The 21761-nt window shown below is 45.1% G+C and overlaps 1 protein-coding gene across 4 annotated transcripts; it reads right to left on the bottom strand.

Annotated features, from left to right (window-relative positions):
- Positions 1-566: 566 nt before the first annotated feature.
- Positions 567-9067, bottom strand: LOC100382597 (uncharacterized). Of its 4 annotated transcripts, none has more exons than XM_008660610.4 (13): positions 8551-9067; positions 7430-7547; positions 7290-7348; positions 7095-7159; positions 3914-4007; positions 3743-3823; positions 3546-3651; positions 2862-2934; positions 2425-2786; positions 1957-2300; positions 1330-1603; positions 1181-1251; positions 567-1079 (listed from the first exon to the last, which is right to left on the bottom strand). In XM_008660610.4, exons 1-13 carry the CDS (start codon positions 8812-8814, stop codon positions 876-878), a joined length of 2115 nt encoding a protein of 704 aa, XP_008658832.1. In that variant the 5' UTR covers positions 8815-9067; the 3' UTR covers positions 567-875. The 4 variants fall into 4 exon arrangements, with proteins under 4 accessions (XP_008658832.1, XP_008658834.1, XP_035818237.1 ...); XM_008660612.4 differs by having other exon boundaries at positions 1957-2333; positions 2425-2540; positions 8551-9002; XM_035962344.1 differs by having other exon boundaries at positions 2425-2540; positions 8551-9002.
- Positions 9068-21761: the final 12694 nt, after the last annotated feature.

Here is a 21761-nt window from a genome sequence, read left to right as displayed (position 1 = left end):
GGAGGTTATATAAGAGGAATCATATAGAGACACTTTCCAAAGGGGAAGAATGACATTCTATGTCGGGTTTTGGTCTAAGAAAGGAAGGAAGTGGTTTATGAAGTCAGGGGGCTTAATTCCATAATACTACAATATGGAGACATCAGGCATATTTTGTAGATAATCAAGTGATACCTATTTATATCATATTTATATCATATGATTCTTTCCATTGCATTTGCATTCTAGCAAGTGGATTGCACTTTGCATCTCAATATTTAATTATTTGCTTGTTTTGGTCGTGTTGTCATTAATCATCAAAGATTGGAATATTGTAAGAAAAATGGATAGAGACCCATTTGATTATTTGATTATAAAGTTTTAGTGTTTGATGACCTATATAACCATTTGAACTAATATTCTTTGCTAGTGTTTATGGATATAGTTCAAATGATGCAATAGAGACTTAGACGAAGGCAAAATGGTGATCAAGAAGATCAACACGTTGTTGATATAGTGATCGGAGACATCCAGCATGATAAATTTGACAACATAGATGAGATGATATTAGGTGCATAATTTTTTTTATCGAGCTAATTTACTAATATATAATAAAGAATCTACGAAGTAGAGGCCGAGCTGTTTACATTTCCACACGTGACTATTATTGGTTATTCGGTTTTCAAGCTTCTGCCTGAATCGACACAGAATGAACCTACCACGTACACTCTGCCTAATTCCACACTACAAATATATTTACAATAGATTTTCGCTGCTCTGCCTAGTTCCACAGTTCTGACATGTTACATATGCCCTAGTTTGGGCCAACAAATATATTTACAAATGAAAGAATATTGTACAACACCTGGACAAGATTTGAGGGCGCATGGCAGCAGTCAATGCCTCTGGCTCTGCATCTGACAGAGCCTGGTGTTGAGAGCGTCAATGTATGTGCGCAGTCGATTCCGATCGGATCTCGTTAGAGTCAAAGGGGGGTTGAGGGCGAGTGATGGTGCCTCGACCAGGAGAAACCGCAGCATGGATACCGCCCTCATATACCCAGTCATGGCATCCGCGGCTTTCCCAAACATTTCATCAACCTGTGAATTGGGATGAGGAAAAAAAAACAAAGGGCAATGAGTGGTCAAGAGGTAAACATGTCAGACTAGTTCTCGAATGGAATACAATCTGCTTTACTTACACCGCCTCGCCTTCCTATGAGTAAAGCCGACTGAAATATCATTTCAATTGCATCTGGCATCTCTGTACCATCTGTGTGCATAAGAACACAATCAGCATATGAAAGGTTTTACCAAGAAACGGACAGATAGTAACAATCCACAAACATACCAGCTATCTGTCCCACAATGCTGGCTAGTTCTTCAGCATATTCAACTTCAGAGAGAAACTGTTTCTCTATCTGCATGCAGGCATCATCAGCTAGCTTTGAGTTCGCAGGCAAATGGGAAGCACCAGCAATATGCCCCTTCATAGGGATATCCTGTGAGGGACTCTCCCTTGCAGGTGAAGCTACAAAGGTATTTCCTATATGAATTGCTTGCTTCCAGGTTGCAAGAACAATTAGCTGAATAGAGAACGCTTCCAAGTGTCTGCCACCTTTGATCTTCAATCAGGTATTCAGGTGATGGATCAGCAAAGCAAAAGCAAGTCAGTGGCAGCTTTGTTGCTAAACAACTTTAATGGCTAAATGCTGCCTGAAGCTTTTCTTATTATATAAAAGTTGGGTCTTGAGTTACTGGGATTCAATCTTAAGGACAATTCAGTGTAACCCAAAAGCATTGTTTGCTACTATAATACAAAGCTTGGGATAGATGACAAGTGCACAACTGCACATTAAGTCGTAGTATGGATGAAAGTATTTTCAATGAACTATAACCATCTCCAAAGGTTGAGTCGAAGTAAAATAAAACATAGGGAAAACAAAGAAACTGGGACCATCAAGCAGATAAAATTTACCTCATCTCTGACCAACCCTGCTATGGCTGATGCATATTGCTCCAACAATCTAATCCTCGTCAGATAATCAGATGGGGGCTGATCCATGGCATCACTTATATCTGCAGATCCCTGTGAAGTGCCAGATGCAGGAGAACAGTGGCTGTCAAAGCTACCAGTCCCAGCAAGTTGTTGTCTATTAATCGGCAAACCATTTATCGGCATTGGTGCACTCATGAAAGTTAACTTTGGTGGTGAAACAGACGAATTATCATATTTTGCTGGTACATTAAGCTGCTGAGAGGCATTTGTTGAAGATGATGATCCCTCCAGGTGTGGTCCAGACACGAAGACGTATTCCTGATCTACAAACTCTAATGAATCAATGATAGGGGAATCTACATTTACAAAGTAAAGAAATAATAATTTCAGTAAGAATCGTTCATAATAAATGAGGAAGTGCAAGATAGTCACTAATGACTTCCATACCTTCTGGATAAACAACCTTTTGACCTTGTACTTCATGAATCTTGCTTTCCTTGGTCACTTTACCAGAATGGCCATGGTGTTGGCTACTAGGTGCATGATTATTGCCCAAGACATACCTGGAGAACAAACTGTTATGTTTCGGTGGACTCTTCTGGCCTGAAGTTTTATCCAATCTTTTACCCATGGGAAATCCATAAGATTTCATCAGACTCTTACTGTCAGGAACTGGACCCTCGTCCTGTCCACTTGACTCATCATCTAAAGGAAAAGGCATACAATCTTCTTGTGAACTATGGTTTGAATGCCTTGTTGGACTGCTATTATTTCTTGGAAAGCCATCTCTTATGTCAGATTGTGTAAGGCTGTAAATGTAATACATACTATTTAAAACATCCGAAGATGCAGTAGGATAGAATATAGTGGAAACAAATCAATACCTCAAAGTCTTCTCTGGAGCATGTTCAGAAAGAAATGGGTGGTGCACAAATTCTTCAACTGTAAGCCGCTCCACTGGATCAATTACACAGATTAGCACAGCACCATTAATGTTAGCCGATAACTGTATGTGATAACAGCAATAGTAGAACATTACATTTTAGCCTCTGTTAAATACTAGATATGAGGTTATGCTACAGCTGTACATTATCAGTTTAGGCACTAGTGCTATGATCAAATGCAAAAACAAAAACAACACACCTTTGATGTTCTTATTTCCTAAACATACTTTTGCAGAAGAAAGTATGCCTTGAAAAAAGTGGTATTCTAAAAACACTTTTATCTAAAACAGGTTAAATATCCGCTAGAGAATTTCTTAATGTTAAGGAATAGTCTGAGTTGAACATCAAATCTGAAAAACAGGTACTAACAGAGTCATATAGTAAAATAAAAGGACAAATGGCAGGGTATAAAACTGCCCTTGCATGGTACCATTCATTTTCGAAAGAACAAATGTAATACATCAATACAACAATACTTGTGCCATTTCCCCATTCCAAGTCACAACATAAGAATAATAACGCAGGGAAAACTTCTTTGAACCATCAATGACAATATCATAAAGCTCTATGTGCTCAGTGCGGATACCATAGGAACTCGATGTAACTACAAATTAGTGATTTAACCTGAATTGAGCCGCAGCAACTTTCTGCACAAGTCAATGCAGCCATGGCTCAAGTCACAATCAGATGGGAAGCGTATTTCACATGTCCTGAGTATATTTTTAAGCAACTGGGAAACAAATAAATATATCTGTCCATTAGCACTTGTAGTCAAATCTAGATCAGACGTGCTGAAGTTATCTTAAAAACAGGAGAAAAACCTGGATCTGATTGCCCCCATTAAAAGGTGGTCTTCCAGTAACAAGTTGATATAGAATGACACCGACACTCCACAGATCTGCCTGTTCTGTCAGAAAAGCCATTAAACACTGGGTCAAGCACCAGTAGTAAAAGATGCTAAATCTGACATGAAACAGAAAAAAAGCTCAGACCTTTGCATCATACTTCTGAGCTTGCATGACTTCTGGAGCCATGTAAAGTGGCGAACCACAAAGAGTTTCAGCTAGGGCAAAAGGTTGCAAAAATCTGCTCATGCAAAAAGGGAAAACAAGCTATCATATGTCTGATACAGTGATACTCATACTATCAAGCTGTCGAACAGCTCATTCAGGCATCCACCTCTTAAAGTGACCTTAGTCCGACAAAAATCGTATTGCATGGAGAGAAAGCTGTGTGAATGTTACTATGAACTACAGGTGTGAGGAGCTGAAGTCTACCCAAAGCCTTATGCCCTTATCTATTGTTATTCACAGTAAGTTACGTTGAAATATAGTCTTGTATTCCTGTACTTGGTTTCTCCACATATTCTTATTTTTCTACAAACTTTATGTAAATTTCAATGCAAGAACATGCACAGGTTGAATAGCTGAACCATACAGCAGTCCTGAATATCTCAAGCTATTAGGAGTCAAGATAGTTATTTTAATTAAATTATTGGTGCACAAAGTTTTTCACAAAGATAAATAGTTTTGTAACATTATGAAATGGTGCCCTGATTATATTTGCAAAAAAAATCAAAGAATGTGAACTACTAAAAATGATGTTCTATAACAAAGCATAGGTAAGTGTACAATATGTTGCAGAAGTGTATTACATTTGTTCACTTATGTCTAGAAATGCCAGACTTCAGAAAGATCGCTATTTGCAGTAGCTCCAAAAAGGTCCTAAAGAAAATATAATGTGGCATTAATGTTCATTGCATACAGTCCATATTCATTGATTTAGTGTTAGAGTATATTAGGCAACTCCGGATATGGATAATCTAGGATTGATTATAATCCCAGGATAACCTTCCTCATCTCTAGGATAGACTACTTACCCTTCAAGTCATGTACTCCTATATATTTACTCTAAAAGCTCAATACAACTCATCCCTTCTATTATACACAATCTCTCATTTCTATATGGTATAGCGAGTTTAGGTTTTAGATCCAAAAGTCGTCTTCCGCTGTCACCGTCGTGCCGCCCCTGGGGAGATCGATCTCCGTCGGGCGCAGCACCATCGTAGGATGCGTCGCAGGTTCATCTAATCCGTCGTGCTTGTCATCGTCGTCGCGTTGTCAAGCACAACAGATCGGAACCACCAGCTGCTCCGTGCGTCATCGTCAGTCGAATCTCGGGCTCTGTTGCAAGCTAGGCCACGCTTACCCCCTCCATAGGCCGTCGTGGAGATGGCTGCACCCGAGCTCCCCCACCCTACACCGTCGTGGTGACAACTGTGGGAGGAGCGCTTGGATCCACGACGTTAGGCTGGGGTTTATGTTGGTGGCATCCTGTCACAGCAGATCCCATAGTTGGCTTCCACGCGAGGTCGCACTATGTCGGCCTCCTCCTTGGGCTGATCCACACCCCTTCGCCTAGGCCGCACCGGACTCTGTCGAGGCACCGTCGCCCTGGATCCCGTCACGTCGGCATCCACCAGAGCCGCATCGCGCGGGCCTCTGTCGGGTCGCTTCGTGCGATGACCTCTGTCGCGACGTCCTGGCGTGTCGTCGCCTCCATCTCTTGCGCTGCCGCAACTAAGCCTCAATGCATCGCCTTGTCTACCACTTCGCCTTCGTCCAGCACATCCTCGTCGTCAGCATCGTCGTCTCATCCTCGTGTACTTCATCCCCTCAGGCAACCGGGAGTTGCAGTGGCACCTCCTTCCTCGTTGTTCTGCACCGCAACCGTCATCGAGGCCTTCTCTGTTGGTCCCTTTAGACGTTGACACATGGTTGGGGCCCTCTGCCTAGTACGTCCGATATTGGCAACACCAGTGTCTGCCTTCGTTCCCGATGCGTTTTCGGGCCTAGCAAACTCGAGGTACGCCTCACTCACGATGGCTTGACTGTATCGACCTCGACATTAACCTTCTACATCAACTGTCGCAACTACGACACCGTCTTTGTCTATGGCTCCCTCCTTCTGCGTCACCGTCAATCCGGCGCCTCCTGGCACACTGTGGGCCTTCCCGCGTGCTGCGCCCGTGCCCACGACTTATGCGGCTTGACTTCTTCGGCATCCTCAACAGCTCCATCGACCACAACTACCCTACGCACGCAACCTCGCAATGGCTCTGCGTCCTCGCACTAGGCTTCCTCGACATTATCGGCACAAAGGGCTACCGCCTGCATGAGCTCCTTTTCGGTTTCTTATCCAATCATTGCCTCTGCACCGCGACACAGTTATGACTGCAGGGGGGGTCAGCTCTTCAGCTTGTCCTCCAGTCTGACCGTTTGTGATGCTCTAGCTACGACTGCGAATGATGTTAGAGTATATTAGGCAACTCTGAATATGGTTACTCTAGGATTGATTGTAATCTCGGGATAACCTTCCTTATCTCTAGGATAGGCTACTTGCCCTTCAAGTCATGCACTCCTATATATTCACCCTAAAGGCTCAATACAATTCATCCCTTTTATTATACACAACCTTTCATTTCTACATTTAGGATCCTAAAAAATGTTACTATGTCATTTAGAAATGTTGTTATCATTCTTTCAAAACGCAACAGGTGTCAGTTTCAAATGTAAGCATGTGGCAGATGTTATTTTGAAATGTTGCAGTTTTTTTTCTGTCTAAAATGTGAAACACCTTATGCGATGTTACAATAACTATTTGGAGCCTTGTTAAGGAATTTTTGCATGCACTAGTGTAACTTCTACGGTTCTACCACATTTAGACGAGATGATATACATGAGGGAGCGTCTAGTCAAATAGTTGACACACTGCAGACAAAGAAATAGACTTGATAGTATCCCACGCAGGATGTACACTGAGGACATCTGTTAGGAAAGGAGCAGATCAGTTTGTCCATTGTACAGGGTGTTTTCATGTCCTTGATCGTTTCAGGCTTTCAGACATTAACTAATCACTACCAAAAACAATTTCAAAGAACAATAGAAAACACATTGATCTCAGTTGACTCCATCAAGAAAGTGAGGGAAAGATGGAAGGCCATTTGTTCAATCTGTCAGTAGCAGTACTGGTATATTAATTGTGTCCAAACCCAGTAGAAATAAAATCACAAAAACGAGCATACGCAACTCAGTTGTAGATAAACTCAGAAATTTAGGACATGTAGAAAATGTGCTAATTTTTCATCTACAAATTGAAAGAAATGGAACTCACTTTGCAAATCCAAAGTCAGCGATCTTCAACAGAGAATTTTCATTATTTTCAACAAGAAGAATGTTCTGTTTGCAAAATCAGAAAATTCAGAATCCAATAAATTAGATAAATTTAACCACTGTATATTTCTTGAACACTTGACCATGGAATATTCAACTATCATGGAAACAGAAACTAGAAAGTGAGTAAGCAAACCTGAGGTTTTAGGTCTCGGTGAACCACGTTATTATCGCGAAGCATTTGCAGACCAGATGCTGCCAGAAAAATGAGACATTATGAGAAAAGCTAGGGGGAAGGCAGAGGATAAGGGGGCTGACCATTGATGAGTCACTTGCCTAACTGACGGATGAAATGCCTAGCAACCTTTTCAGAAACTCTTTTATGACGTTGAAGGTATGCATGTAAGTCACCACCTCGACAATACTCCAATATGAGATATATGCTCCCATGGTCCTAATCATACACAATAGTTATTTATGGTAATTACTACCTCCATTTCTAAATATTTGACGCCCAATAGTTCATTTTTGAACTAGAAAAAGTCATATATAAAAAAACGGAGTGAGTACTAATTAGAAACAGAGTGTTCTCCAGTCCCTGTGCATGGAGAAGAACTTTGTTTGCTGAACAAGAAAAAGATAACAACATTAATACCAGAGAGAAAGTTGACCCTATGAGTTTGCTATTAAACTGGTAGATTGCAGGATTGCACTCACAAGCGAAGGGCCTCCTAGCGTAATGGTTAAGGCTTCCGAGTAGCACCTCCAGCTCTCGGGTTCGATCCCCCCTCGGAGACGAATTTCGGGCTTGGTTAAAAAAAATCCCCTCGTTGTGCCCCACCCGCTCTCGGGGATCGATATCTTGCGCGTCACCATCCGGTTGGGCCGTTGCAGAGTGGGCAATTGATTGGCCCGTTAGTGATGGGGCCATAGTAAGGGGGTATTCTCGGCCGAGGCTATGTTTCGGTCTCTTCTTAATATAATATTGGGAGGGCGGTCTTTCCCTCCCCGTCCGAGTATTGCACTCACAACATCGAGATTCAGCATTAAAGGTATTTTTGTTTCCTAGTGTTCCACAAAATCCTAGCTTCCCGAAAAAATCTATCTAACAAATTAACTAGGATAAAGGCCATATAGAATTTCACGGAATCATTCATGACTGAACCTCCTATTTCAAGCAAGGCAACAACTGGCTAGCGAACATTCAAATCTATCTCCTGCAAACTAGTTCCCATCCAAACGGACATCAAGTTAGACAGGGTTTCCTTTGCTTAGAGCCCCACCTACCTAAAATGCCTGCTCATTATAAGCTAGAATTCACCGGAGAAACTCCTCAATTTCATACATCCTAGCCTATAATCAGACCCCCCAACAGCACCAACACCTTGCAGATCCACATCGATAGCACGGGAGATCACGAGCGACATCAAATGGGGCGGCAAGGCGCGGCGGGGTACCTTGATGGATTCGTGGAGTGCAATGACGTTATCGTGTCTGATGCGACGGAGGATGTCGACCTCGGAGAGGAGGCTCTCGCGGAGCTTGTTGCTGAGACGCTCCATGGCGATCTCCTTCACCGCCACCTCCGTGCCCCGCGCCCGGTGCCTCCCCAGCCACACCTGCGAGTACGCCCCCGACCCGATCGGTCGCAGCAGCTCGTACTCCCCCACCCGCCGCCCGGCCCCGCCTCCGCCGCCGCGGCCGCTGGCGCCGTCCCCCATCGCTCTCGTGTCCAGTAACTCGCCTAGTGCGCCGCCGTCGCAGCTCTCGCCGGAAGGCGGCGCCACGCAGGAGATGCCGCCGTGGGGAGAAACAACGGCGCCGTATACTGCGCGTTACAGAAAAGAGAAGGCGAGAGAAGGAAACCGGGTCAGGCCGTCGTGTTCACCCCGCGGCGGGGCCGGCCATGTGGTTATCCCTATCCGCTCCTTTTATAAGATTCCAACGTCTTTCATAAGATTCTCCTCGTTGGAATATGATATATATATCAATTTGTTTTGAGCACAAGAGCAATATATAGAGTCGCATCATATTATGTCGTTTTTATGATGTGAACAGGGAAAGCATATTTAGCACAGCATACCACTTGTTGAGCTCTAAAAAGAGCCGTGCGGACGGTCCGGTCTCGAGGCCGGACGGTCCGCAGTCCGGACTGTCCGCGGTGGTGGCGCGGACGGTCCGCGCGCGCGCAGAGTCAGTTAGGGTTCCTAGTTTCTCGCGGGATTTGTTACCTAAAACCGCGGGATTAACTCGGGAAACAGTTGGAAACGGATCCAGACCTCCCTCTTTATATAGATGAAGGGCTACGGCCGATTGAACCCCCAACAATCGAACCAATACAACTTCTATCTCGCATTTATTTTCAGCACAATTAGGAGTAGTTCTAGTCTAGTTCTAGTTTAGCCCTAGTTTAGTATTCCAATCCCCAAATTCTCTGTCTCTCATCGACTCTACGTCGATTAGAGGAGTCTAGGTCGGCCGGCCCGAGCCTAGACAACTCCTAGGATCTCTCCTCCCCGACGGGGTCCCTCCCGGGAGCGAGATCCAGGCGCCGCCGGCGATCTTCCGCAGCCCCTGCGCACGCGCGGACCGTCCGGCCTCAGGGCGCGGACCGTCCGGACGTCAGGCAGGGAACCCGGGCTCCTGCACCAGGTCGCGGACCGTCCGGCCCTGTGCCGCGGACCGTCCGCGCCTGACCAGAGAGCACCGCCGCCTCGCGCCAGGTCGCGGACCGTCCGGCCCTGTGCCGCGGACCGTCCGCGCCTGACCAGAGAGCACTGCCGCTAGTTCTCTTGAGTAATTGGCGCCTCCAAAAAGGTGTCAACATACTTTTGGCGACTCCGCTGGGGATTAGGTGTCTAGACCTGCTAAAAATCGGCCCATAGATGGCCGGTTCTAAGGATCACACCAAGATCTCCACCACCAACATCATCAAGCCGGCCATGGAGGCGCTCCCGGCTGATGACCAAATGCCCTTTGAAGACCTCGTAATGCGCGATGAGAAGGAGGTGATGCGGCAATGGAACGAACAACGCGACAAGGAAGAGGCGGAACTGCTGCATAAACTCTCCGAACGACGCAAGGAGGCGGCGGACAAGTACTTGTCACACTTCACGGTAGATCGCCACCAGAAGATCATCCGTCAAGGGGAGATCGATATGGAATCTCTCCTACCTCCACTTCATGGTCCCACTGTAAGTACTCCAGATCTATCTCTTACGACTTTCATGGATCAACAAGGAGATCAGTTAAAGCAATATGTAGATGAATCTATTAAAATGCATTTACGTGCATACGAGAAATCAGTTGCTCCTAACTTTCCATCGCGAGAGTCTAATACAGTGCCACCCGCGTCAAACACATCGGCTATAAATGGGTCACCCTTGACCCAGCCATCATATGGTATGCCGATGCACGCTTTCGTGCCACCATCACAGCCACAACCACTAGGCACGCGGCAAGTACTGGACACGGCCGGACCGTCCGAACATCATCTCAGACAGTCCAGGTATACCGCGGACCGTCCGGCGTATTTCGCCGGACCGTCCGACCAGATGCAGGCCCGCACACAAAACACTCAGGTCGCACCGTACATGGCCGGACCATCAGGATACAACCCTGAACACTTCGGCCCCATCACGGACCGTCTGGTGCATCACGCCGGACCGTCCGGATATGTTGCGGACCGTCCGCCATCTTACGCCGGACCGTCCGGATATGGCATGAACCGGCCGACGTATTACGCTGGACCATCCGACTCTACACGAGTCCATGCGCAGACTGCCCAAGTCACGCCATATATGGCCGATCCATCCGGGTACAGCCCTGGACCATTCGGCCCGATCGCGGACCGTCCAGTTCTTTACGACAGACGGTCTGGGTACGAGACTACCCACGTAGCACCATATACGGCTGGACAATCTGGATATACCTTCAGACCATTTGGCTAGGTCGCGGACCATTCGGCCTCTTACGCCGGACCGTCCGGATATGCATACGCAGAGCCGAGAGCTGCGCAATACGCACAGTTCCCACATTCATCGCAGCAACATTATGGTGCCCCACCAGCAACACATTATAATCATGTCATACCACCTCATGGACATAGGGCTGAATACTATTCGGCCACAAGAGAGCCTGAGGGGTATAGGGCAGGAGCTGGTGACATTAATAGGACACCTAACACACACCTCAAACATACTTGGGAGGAAAGCCGACAGAGTAATGTCAGGCAACCTGAAATCTCCACCCACAAACTCAATGGATGGTCGCCAGACATGGCAGAGAGGGTCAGAGACGAGGTAGCCGGGATGTTCAGGGACAAACTCGGTGTTAGTGTGTTAGGTACAGGGCAATCGTATCGAAAGCCTTATAGCCACCGATTCGACACCGTGCCATACCCACAGGGAACTAGAATACCAGACTTCTCTAAGTTTTCTGGTGAAAGTGGGAAAAGCACACACGAACATATAAGCCAATTCATAGCACACTTGGGAGAATTGGCTGATGGGGAAGCCTACCGCGTTCGTTTATTCTCGTTGTCCCTTACTGATACTGCATTTGCATGGTACGCAGCTTTGCCACCAAACTCTATTAACTCTTGGGAAGAATTAGAACAGAAATTTCATGAACACTTCTTCTCAGGAGAACATGAGTTAGAATTGGCTGACTTAGCTTCAGTCCGACAGGGGCCTGAAGAATCGGTTAATGACTATATCCGGAGATTCCGGGACACTAGAAACCGATGCTTTCAGATTCATGTCGCAGAAAAACAACTGACAGGGCTAGCTTTCAATGGGTTGCTGAAAGCATCTAGGCCCCTGGTTGGTTTTAGTGATTAATGACAACGTAATATTATATGTGACTAACGTGTGTTTTGCAGAGACAAATGGTAAGTTAGGTCGCATGACAGGTAGAAGTACTACAACGGTGAAAACAATCCCGGAAATAAGAACTCGAAACGACGACTAAAACGACGGAACAAAAGGTGAAGGTCTACGGAGTCCAAGTGTCAAGGAGATGTGGACACTCGCGATTTAGTTAGGTCTTTTATTCTCTTTTAGCCGTACTATAAAGAGGGGTTGTCGATGAGTAGTTTGACCAAGAGAGTTCTAGTGTAGTGTTGGTGCACAATCACACTCATATACAGTGCTAGGTGTCACTCTAGAACTCACACACAAGTTAGAGCGAAAACCGATTTGAAAATCAGCTGAAAAACAAGAGGTAGGGTTTCTGGCTTAGGGGCACCGGACTGTCCGGTGTGCACCGGACTGTCCGGTGCACCATCTGCCAGGTGGGGCCAGGCTGGTCCGCGGCAGTGTTTTCCCTTCGCAGAAACCCGAGAGCGCAGCATTCGGAGTTGAATTTTAGTGGTGCACCGGACACCGCACCGGACTGTCCGGTGTGCACCGGACAGTGGACTGTTCACTGTCCGGTGCACCATGAGTCCAACGGCTCTCTGTCAGAACTAGCCGTTGGAAGTGACCGTTGGCGCACCGGTGGCGCACCGGACTGTCCGGTGCGCCATCGCGCAGTAAAATGCCTGTAACGGCTAGTTGGTGGGTGAGGGCTATTTATACCCCCTCCACCCACCATATTCAATGTCTTGCACTCCACATTTATTCCAGCACATTGGTAGAGCATTGCAAGCACCAAAAGCCTAGTGAGGAGATTAGAGAATCATAATCCGCGCTTGTTCCTCATTAGCGCTAGTGAGAGCCACCTAGAGCACACACCACTTGCATTAGGCTTCTCTTGGTCAAGCGAAAGTCTACGGCTTGTTACTCTTGGTGATCGGCATCACCTAGACGGCTTGGTGGCATTGGGAGCTCGGTGATCACCGTGGAGATCTTGTTGGTGACCCGACTCAAGTTTGTAAGCGGTCTCGAGGGATCCACCGCGCCGGAGTGGCAAAGGATCATCTCGTAGTGAGCACTTGGTTCTTGCGAGGACCAAGGGGGAGCGATACCCTTGCGCGGGTGCTCCAACGAGGACTAGTGGAGAGTGCCGACTCTTCGATACCTCGGGAAAAAATTGGAGGAGTCTTCTAAACTTTGCTTTACATTCCGCACTTAATTCAAGCACTTTACATTGTGTATTTGTTTAGCAAGTATTTGAAGTATTATCTTAGCGTTGTTACATTTCTAGTATTATTTTCTTAGTGCTAGTTGTTGGGGTGAAGTTGGGCTCTTGTTTAGCTCTTGCTTAGGTTTTAATTAGTATTAATTTTTAGAAAAGCCCAATTCACCCCCCCTCTTGGGCATCGTGATCCTTTCAATTGGTATCGGAGCCTTGTTGCTCATAGATTAGCTTAACCGCTAGAGTTACGATGTCCGGTGGGGATGGACCTCCTCCCGTTTTTGATGGTGACGATTTTCCTTATTGGAAAATTCGTATGGAAGCATACTTAGAGGCTATAGACATTGGTGTCTATAAAGCCGCCACACAAGGGTTCCCCGAACCTAGAGATCCCACAAATCTTGTAGGTGATGAGTTCAATTATGAGAAATGGAATGCTAAGGCCAAAAACACCCTTTTTAGAGGCCTTTGCAAAGATGTGTTCAATAGAGTAAGGAATCATAAAAATGCTCATGATTTGTGGATGGACATTTGTGCTCTACATGAAGGAACTAGAAGTGAACGTGAGGAAAGATATCACATAGCCATGCGAAAGTTAAATTCCTTTGAAATGCTTACTAATGAAAATGCAAATGCTATGTACTCACGACTTAATATTCTTGTAGAGGAAGTCAATGGATTGGGGCTTACTCAAATCTCACAACCGGATGTTGTGAGGAAGATTCTCAGTGTCCTCCCAATAGACAAATATGGACACATTGTCACTGTGCTACATCAAATGGATCTTTCAGTTACCACACCTACACAAATTTTGGGAAAGATCAATGCCCATGAAATGTACATGCACATCAACGACAAAGAAGAATCATCTTCCAAAAGAAAGGATTTGACTCTTAAAGCAAATCATGAAAGAAAAGGAAAAGCAAAAATACAAGTTGAGGAAGAATCCTCAAGTGATGATGACCTTGATGCAAACATTGCCTTGATGGTAAGGAAGACCACCAAGATGTTGAAGAAGCTAAATAGAGAAGGCATCAAATTTGATTCAAGAAAGAAGAAGTTCTTTTCCAACAAAAGAAAGCCCATTTCTGAGATGGACTGCTACAACTGTGGTGAGCTTGGTCATCTTGCTCATCAATGCAACAAGCCCAAGAAGAACAAGTTCAAGGGCAAGAAGGAAGATGACAGCGATGATGAAAAGAAGGAAAAGAAATTCTTCAAGAGGAAGGATGGGAAGCAAAAGAGGTTCCACAAGAAGAAGAATGGAAAGGCATATATTGTTGGCGACTGGCTCACCGACATCGAATCATCAAGTGGGTCTTCTTCAAGTGAAGAAGAGAATGATGAAAAAGTTGCGGCCATCGCCGGGGACTTCTCTTCACCACCACCATCGCCATCATCCACTTCTCACCTATGCCTCATGGCTAGGGGTGAACGAAAGGTACAAAATGATATTAATATTAATGATGATAGTGATAGTGATGAAGAATTTGCTTCACCTTCATATGATGAGTTAGCTGACTTACTTAAAGAATATACTCAAATCATTAGAAAGTCAAAAGCTAAATGTGATAGGTTGAAAAATGAAAATGAATCTTTAAATGCCAAGTATGACATAGTTATAAAGGCTAGTGATGAAATAAAAGAAGAAAATAAAACTATGTCATCAACTGTAAATGAGCTCACAAACTCCCTAAAAGATGCTAAGGAAAAATATGACAAATTAAATGAAGCTAATAGGGAGTTGCAAACTAGACTAGTAAAGATCAAGGAAGACTATACTCAAATTAAATTTGATCATGACAATCTTCTTGTTGAAAATGAACTTTTATCTTGCAAAACACATGAGGCTATTAACCCTGTTGTTAAGCTTGATGTAGCAACCTCATGTGATGATTTGATTCAAGAAGAGCAAACTAGTCTACATGCTAAATTGACTGAAAAAGTTGAAGTCCTGACTTTAGACAACCAAAAATTGAAGAATTACTTGACTGATGCAACTACTAGAGGAAAAGTTGCTATTGAGAACAATGATTTCAACAATGAGTTGGCAGTGGATAACCAAAGGCTTAAGAATGAGGTCAAGAAACTAAAAAGTGAAAATGAACATCTTGCAACAAGTGTGCAAAAGTTCAACAAGGGTCAATACCTCCAAAATGAGCTGCTTATGAACACTGTTATGAAAAATAACAAGAGTGGTATTGGATACAATGCTTTTGTGCAAAAGAAAGCTATCACTCAATACAAGCCAAAGCAGACTCACAAGCCTATCAAATGCTTTGAGTGTGGAAATGAAGGTCATTTTGCCCACAACTGCAAAGCTAAACCACCAACTCCCTTGCCTAAGCACTCAAGACCATTTGCTTTCAATGCTCACTATGTTCTAAGAAAGGTTGCAAATGGAAAGATTAAGGTTACATTCCTAGGTCCACCAAATAAGAGTAGACCTAGACAAATCTGGGTGGCAAAGTCCTTAATTGAAAGAGTCACTGGTCCTATGCAATATAGGGCCCTCAAAACTCAAGCTTGAATTGTCTGTGAATGTAGGTGAACTACAAGACTGGTGGGAGCCATTGGGTTATTGACAGTGGATGCACACAACATATGACAGGCAACCCACGGATGTTCACCTCATTAGATGAGAATGTTGATGGTCAAGATAAAATCACATTTGGAGACAACTCAAAAGGAAAAGTGCAAGGACTTGGCAAGGTGGCAATCTCAAATGACTTATCAATATCAAATGTTCTCTTAGTTGCACCCTTGAGCTTCAATTTATTATCAGTGGGACAACTCTGTGATCTTGGACTTCAATGCTTATTCACTCCATCAGAGGTTATTGTAACAAAAATGGATGATGAATCAATGGTATTCAAGGGATTTAGATACAACAACCTCTACTTAGTGGATTTCACTTCAGAAGATGCAGACTTAAGAACTTGCCTCTTCACCAAAGCTTCTCTTGGATGGCTTTGGCATAGGAGGCTTGCACATGTTGGGATGAGCACACTCAAGAAGGTACTAAAGAAAGATATGGTTAGAGGATTAAAGGATGTGATATTTGAAAAAGACAAGCCATGCAGTGCATGTCAAGCTGGAAAGCAGGTTGCTAATACACATCCCACTAAAGCTTTCATGTCAACATCAAGGCCACTGGAACTACTTCATATGGATTTATTTGGACCTACAAATTATGTCAGTGCCGGTGGCAACCTCTACTGTCTAGTGATTGTTGATGACTTCTCAAGATACACTTGGGTGTTCTTTCTCCATGACAAATCTGAAGTTGCATCTATATTCAAGAAGTTTGCCAAGAAAGCACAAAATGAATTTGATTGCAAGATTAAGAAGATTAGAAGTGACAATGGCAAAGAATTTGACAACACCAACATTCATGAGTACTGTGATGAAATTGGGATCAAGCATGAAGTATCTGCCACATATACACCTCAACAAAATGGAGTTGTTGAAAGGAAAAATAGGACCTTGATCACCCTTGCAAGAACAATGATTGATGAGTATAACACACCGGAGAGGTTTTGGGCCGAAGCTGTCAACACTGCTTGCTATGCATCAAACAGGCTATTTCCTCACCGGCTACTTGCGAAGACTCCTTATGAACTGCTAAATGGGAAAAAGCCAGACGTCTCTTTCTTCCGGGTGTTTGGGTGCAAATGCTACATCTACAAAAAACGCCATCATCTAGGGAAGTTTCAAAGACGTTGTGATATTGGTTTTCTTTTGGGTTATTCATTAAAGTCCAAAGCATATCGAGTATTCAACCATGCCACTGGCGTGGTAGAAGAAACATATGATGTGGAATTTGATGAGACTAATGGCTCCCAAGGAGCACTTGAAAATCTTGATGATGTAGGTGATGAGCCACTTAGGGAAGCAATGAAGAACATGCCCATTGGAGCTATCAAACCAAAAGAAGATGAAGAAGAAGTGCAAATCATTGACAGGCCTTCTTCATCAAATGTACCACAAGATGATGAAAAAGATGAGAGGCATGCAAATGAAGATACATTTGTCTCTCATGAACAAGCAAGGGTACAAGCCGAAGATGTTGATGCTCCAGGATCTTCTTCCCAAGTGGTTGACAGGAGAAACTCATCACTACTTCAAGCTCATCCTCAAAACCAAATCATCAGGAGTCCTTCACAAGGGGTTATTACTCGATCACATAAACATGCTAATTTTATTGAACATCACTCTTTTGTTTCTTGTGTTGAGCCTACTTGTATAGATGAGGCGCTACAGGATCCGGACTGGGTGAATGCCATGCATGAAGAACTTAACAACTTCACCCGTAACGAAGTTTGGACCCTGGAGAAGCCCCCACAAGATGCAAGAATCATTGGAACAAAGTGGGTGTTCAGAAACAAACAAGATGATCAAGGTGTGATTGTAAGAAACAAGGCAAGACTTGTCGCAAAGGGATTTTCTCAAGTTGAAGGCTTAGATTTTGGAGAGACCTTTGCACCGGTTGCTCGACTGGAAGCCATCCGTATCCTACTTGCATATGCATCATGCTATGATATAAAACTTTATCAAATGGATGTAAAAAGTGCATTTTTAAATGGCTTTATAAATGAACTTGTATATGTTGAGCAACCGCCTGGATTTGAAGACCCTAGATATCCTAATCATGCTTACAGGTTGTCCAAGGCGCTATATGGGCTAAAGCAAGCTCCAAGGGCTTGGTATGAGCGTCTTCGCGACTTCCTCATCGAAAAGGGCTTCAAGATCGGGACCGTCGACACAACTCTCTTCACAAAGAAACATAACGGTGATATTTTCATTTGTCAAGTATATGTTGATGATATAATCTTTGGCTCAACAAATGACTATCATTGCAAGGAATTTGGTGAGTTGATGTCAAAGGAGTTCGAGATGTCAATGATTGGTGAGCTAACATACTTCCTCGGCTTTCAAGTCAAGCAAATGAAAGATGGTAACTTTCTCTCACAAGAGAAGTATACCAAAGACTTGTTGAAAAGGTTCAACATGGAGAAGTGCAAACCAATCAAGACCCCCATGCCTACAAATGGACATCTCGACTTAGATGAGGGAGGTACCCCGGTTAATCAAACTCTCTACCGTTCTATGATTGGTAGTTTATTGTACCTTACCGCATCTAGGCCCGATATTATGTTCAGTGTTTGCATGTGTGCTAGATTCCAATCTAATCCTAAGAAAGCTCATCTTCGCGCTGTTAAGAGAATTCTTAGGTATCTCAGGCACACCACAAGCGTTGGTCTGTGGTATCCCAAAGGAGCTACTTTTGATTTAATTGGCTATTCCGATTCGGATTATGCCGGTTGCAAAATTGATAGGAAAAGTACTTCTGGGGGATGCCATCTGCTTGGTAGATCACTAGTTTCATGGACATCCAAAAAGCAAAATAGTGTTGCCTTGTCAACTGCCGAAGCGGAATACATTGCCGCAGGTGCTTGTTGCACACAGATTTTATATATGAAACAAACTCTTCTAGACTATGGCGTAGTTCTAGAAAAAGTACCTTTGTTGTGTGATAATGAGAGTGCTGTTAAAATTGCTAATAATCCTGTACAACACTCTCGCACCAAGCACATTGATATCCGTCATCACTTCCTTAGAGATCATGTTGCTAGAGGAGATATCACTTTAGAAGGAGTGAGGTCGGAAGATCAATTAGCGGATATTTTCACTAAGCCACTTGATAAGACCCGCTTTTGCATGTTGAGGAATGAACTAAATATTCTTGATCTCAGAAATTTTATGTGAAATGTCAAATGGTGCTGTCAAGCTTGCATTGCATGTTTAAATTCTTTGTATTGCATCTAGGACTTGTCTAACCTAGTTGAGATAACCGCCAACAAAGCGAGTGAAAAAGCTTAACTCGGGTCAAACCTGACAAGTCTTAATTTTTAAGCTTTTAGCACTTAAATTCTTACTTTTCATGCAATTATTGGTTCTTGAAATATGCATGAGGTACTGCACTTAGGGGGAGTATTCAAAACTCAAATCACTCATGAAAACCCCTAGTGCAAACCAAAATGCAAATTTCACCATTTGCCTATTTTCTCTAAAAATTATCTAGCCTATGGCAAAATATTTTGAAAAGTATATGAGGGTGCCAATACCTGTCCCAACAAGTGTTCTTTTGTGTGATTATAAGTTGGGATTTGGTTTGGTTGGGAGTTAGATAGAAAAAATTCAAAATTTTCCAAACTCACCTCTGTCTGGGCTCACCGGACAGTCCGGTGTGCACCGGACACTGCACTGTGCAATGTCCGGTGCACCGGCAGTCGCGCGCTAAAATCCATTTTTTCTGTGCGCTGTCCGGTGGTTCACCGGACAGCTACTGTGCGCTGTCCGGTGTGCACCGGACAGGCACTGTTCACTGTCCGGTGCGCCCATATCGCGTTTTTAAAAAATGCCTCCAGCCCGCTGAACCGAGCCAGAGGCTCCTTTTATTTCCCAGCCGCGCCTGCTGCTCTCTGTCTGTGGCGATTTCCCCCCCGCCGGCGATCTCCTCTGGCGGCCACCCTCTCCGGCGGTGCTCCGGTGCCCTAGGGCTCCCCTCCTCTCCTCTCCTCGGTGAGCAACTCTTGCTCTCTCACTCCCTCAGTTCTTCTCTGTTCTGGTGAGCAGGGCCTCCCACCTCTTCCCTTTGTGCAACAACTCTAAATCCTGTGAATTCTGGTGATTTCCCCTTGTGAAATGTGTTCCCCTGTGTGCCTTAAGCCTCCTTGCAGGTTCCTAGCTCCTTCGGGAGGGTTTTCCCACCTCAAATAACCGTTTCACCGAAACCCTAAATCCCCGCACACCACGTGCTCGGTGAAATGCCCAAACCAGCCAAACTTGCTCCAATTGAACCCAAATTTTTCAGGCACCTTCACAACACTTCCAGTAACCTCCTTGCCAAATTTCACGCCAATCCGAGATCCCAGGCTTAAATTTTACCAAAATTCCCGTTTTGCGCAATCGTTTCCGAGCCGAGTGCCCAAATCCCTATTTCTTCGCCTAAATTCAAACCAAGCACACACTTCACTCATATTGACCTATATAAACCTATTCGTGAAGTATCGGCTCAATCCCATATCATTTCGTGCCTCAATTCGAATTCCAATCATCCTATGTCACTATTTGTCTGTCAAACGTCGTTTTCACGTCATTTGACTTCTTGATCGTCCCGTCTCGTGCCATATCTCTCTGTGTATGTATTTATTCACATTTCATATGCTTATGACTATGTGACTAATACGTGCTCAACTCTTCTGTCATTTCAGTGACCTTGCTTGACCGTGTGCTGTCTCTCGTCCTGCCTGGATCGTCACCTCTTGTGTGAGCCTTCCAGGTAGACATCTCTTTCTTTGCCAAAATCTATCGGTCACTTTTGCTCTGTGCTTAGTCTTTCTATCTCATTTGCAGACTTTAGTTCAGGATGCCGTGCACGAAGAATGCGTCGGCGTCAGGGGGTGGCGATGACGAGGACCCTCGTCGCCCCTTCAGGCAGGTGAAGGGCAAGACTGTCTATTTGGAGCAGCAGGAAGGCCGCAAGAAGCGGCGTACGGACAGAGAGGCCCGTGCAGCGGCAGCAGCTGCCGCAGCCGCTGCGCAGGCCGCCCTTGGAGATCAGCCGCATGTTCCATCCGATCAGATTGCATTCCGTGCTCGTCGTCTCACCTCCCGGTCTCGCTCCTCCACTCATACCTCCGCTTCCACTCCGCCACCCACTCTGCCTGCTCCCGTCACTCCTATTGCTCCATCCACCTCCACAGCCATACCCACTACCAGCACTACACCAGCTTCCTCTGCTACCCCTGCTCCCGCTCCCGCTTCAGCTCCTCCTGTTCCTCCACCTCGATTCCGGGAGCGTGATGAGACTGAGGTCCGTCCTCTGGTTTCGGATCCTCGTCTGTTTGATCTTCAGCGTGCTACTGCAGCACGGGTACGTCGGTTCAGGTACGTACCCGTGGAGTCTTGGCTACCAGCTCAGAGAGACCCAGCAGCAGGTGTTCTTTTCAGCACACGGATTCAGGAGTCATTCTTCAGGGCTCAGATGTCTGCTCAGATAGCGCTGCGAGTGCACCGCCTCTTGGATCTTCCAGCTTTTTTGCTAGCAGCCGGTGCTGAGTCTGAGGCGCATCTCACCTATCTGCCTGGCCTCCTGACCCTTCTGTCTATCAGCGGCAGATATGTTGAGGAGTGGGTCCGCGTCTTCTACACCTCTGTTTGGATTGACCCGGATCATCATTGGATGAGGTTCCGCTTTGAGCGCGAGGATGTCACAATCACTGCCAGTCAGATCCGACAGCTATTTGGATTCCCTGAGTCGACGACTCGCCTTCACAGCCTCTGCTACGGCACTTCAGATCCTCCTCGTCGCCCTCACGGCGGTGTTGCTCCAGGGACAGCTCACGTCGCGGCTCTGTTCCGCCCGCCTTTCACAGATGGGTCGCGACGTTCACCAGCAGACTTTACTACAGCAGCGAAGTACTTATATGAGCTCATCAGATGGACACTCCTGCCGAGGATGGGATACAGGGTGGCTACCACTCATATTCAGCTTTGGCTCCTTGGTGCCCTGGTATCCCACTCA

Source organism: Zea mays, chromosome 9, assembly GCF_902167145.1.
Source record: "Zea mays cultivar B73 chromosome 9, Zm-B73-REFERENCE-NAM-5.0, whole genome shotgun sequence".
Lineage (NCBI taxonomy): Eukaryota > Viridiplantae > Streptophyta > Magnoliopsida > Poales > Poaceae > Zea > Zea mays.
The sequence above is the reverse complement of the archived record's forward strand: the minus strand, read 5'-3'. Positions and strand labels throughout refer to the sequence as shown.

Coding starts and splice junctions, on each gene's coding strand:
- LOC100382597 (NM_001361669.2), bottom strand. CDS start 8,814: ATGGGGGACGGCGCCAGCGGCCGCGGCGGCGGAGGCGGGGCCGGGCGG. Junction 3,824..3,913: donor CTCAGAAGTATGATGCAAAG/GTCTGAGCTTTT, acceptor CTGACAGAACAG/GCAGATCTGTGGAGTGTCGG. Junction 1,080..1,180: donor TCATAGGAAGGCGAGGCGGT/GTAAGTAAAGCA, acceptor CCCAATTCACAG/GTTGATGAAATGTTTGGGAA.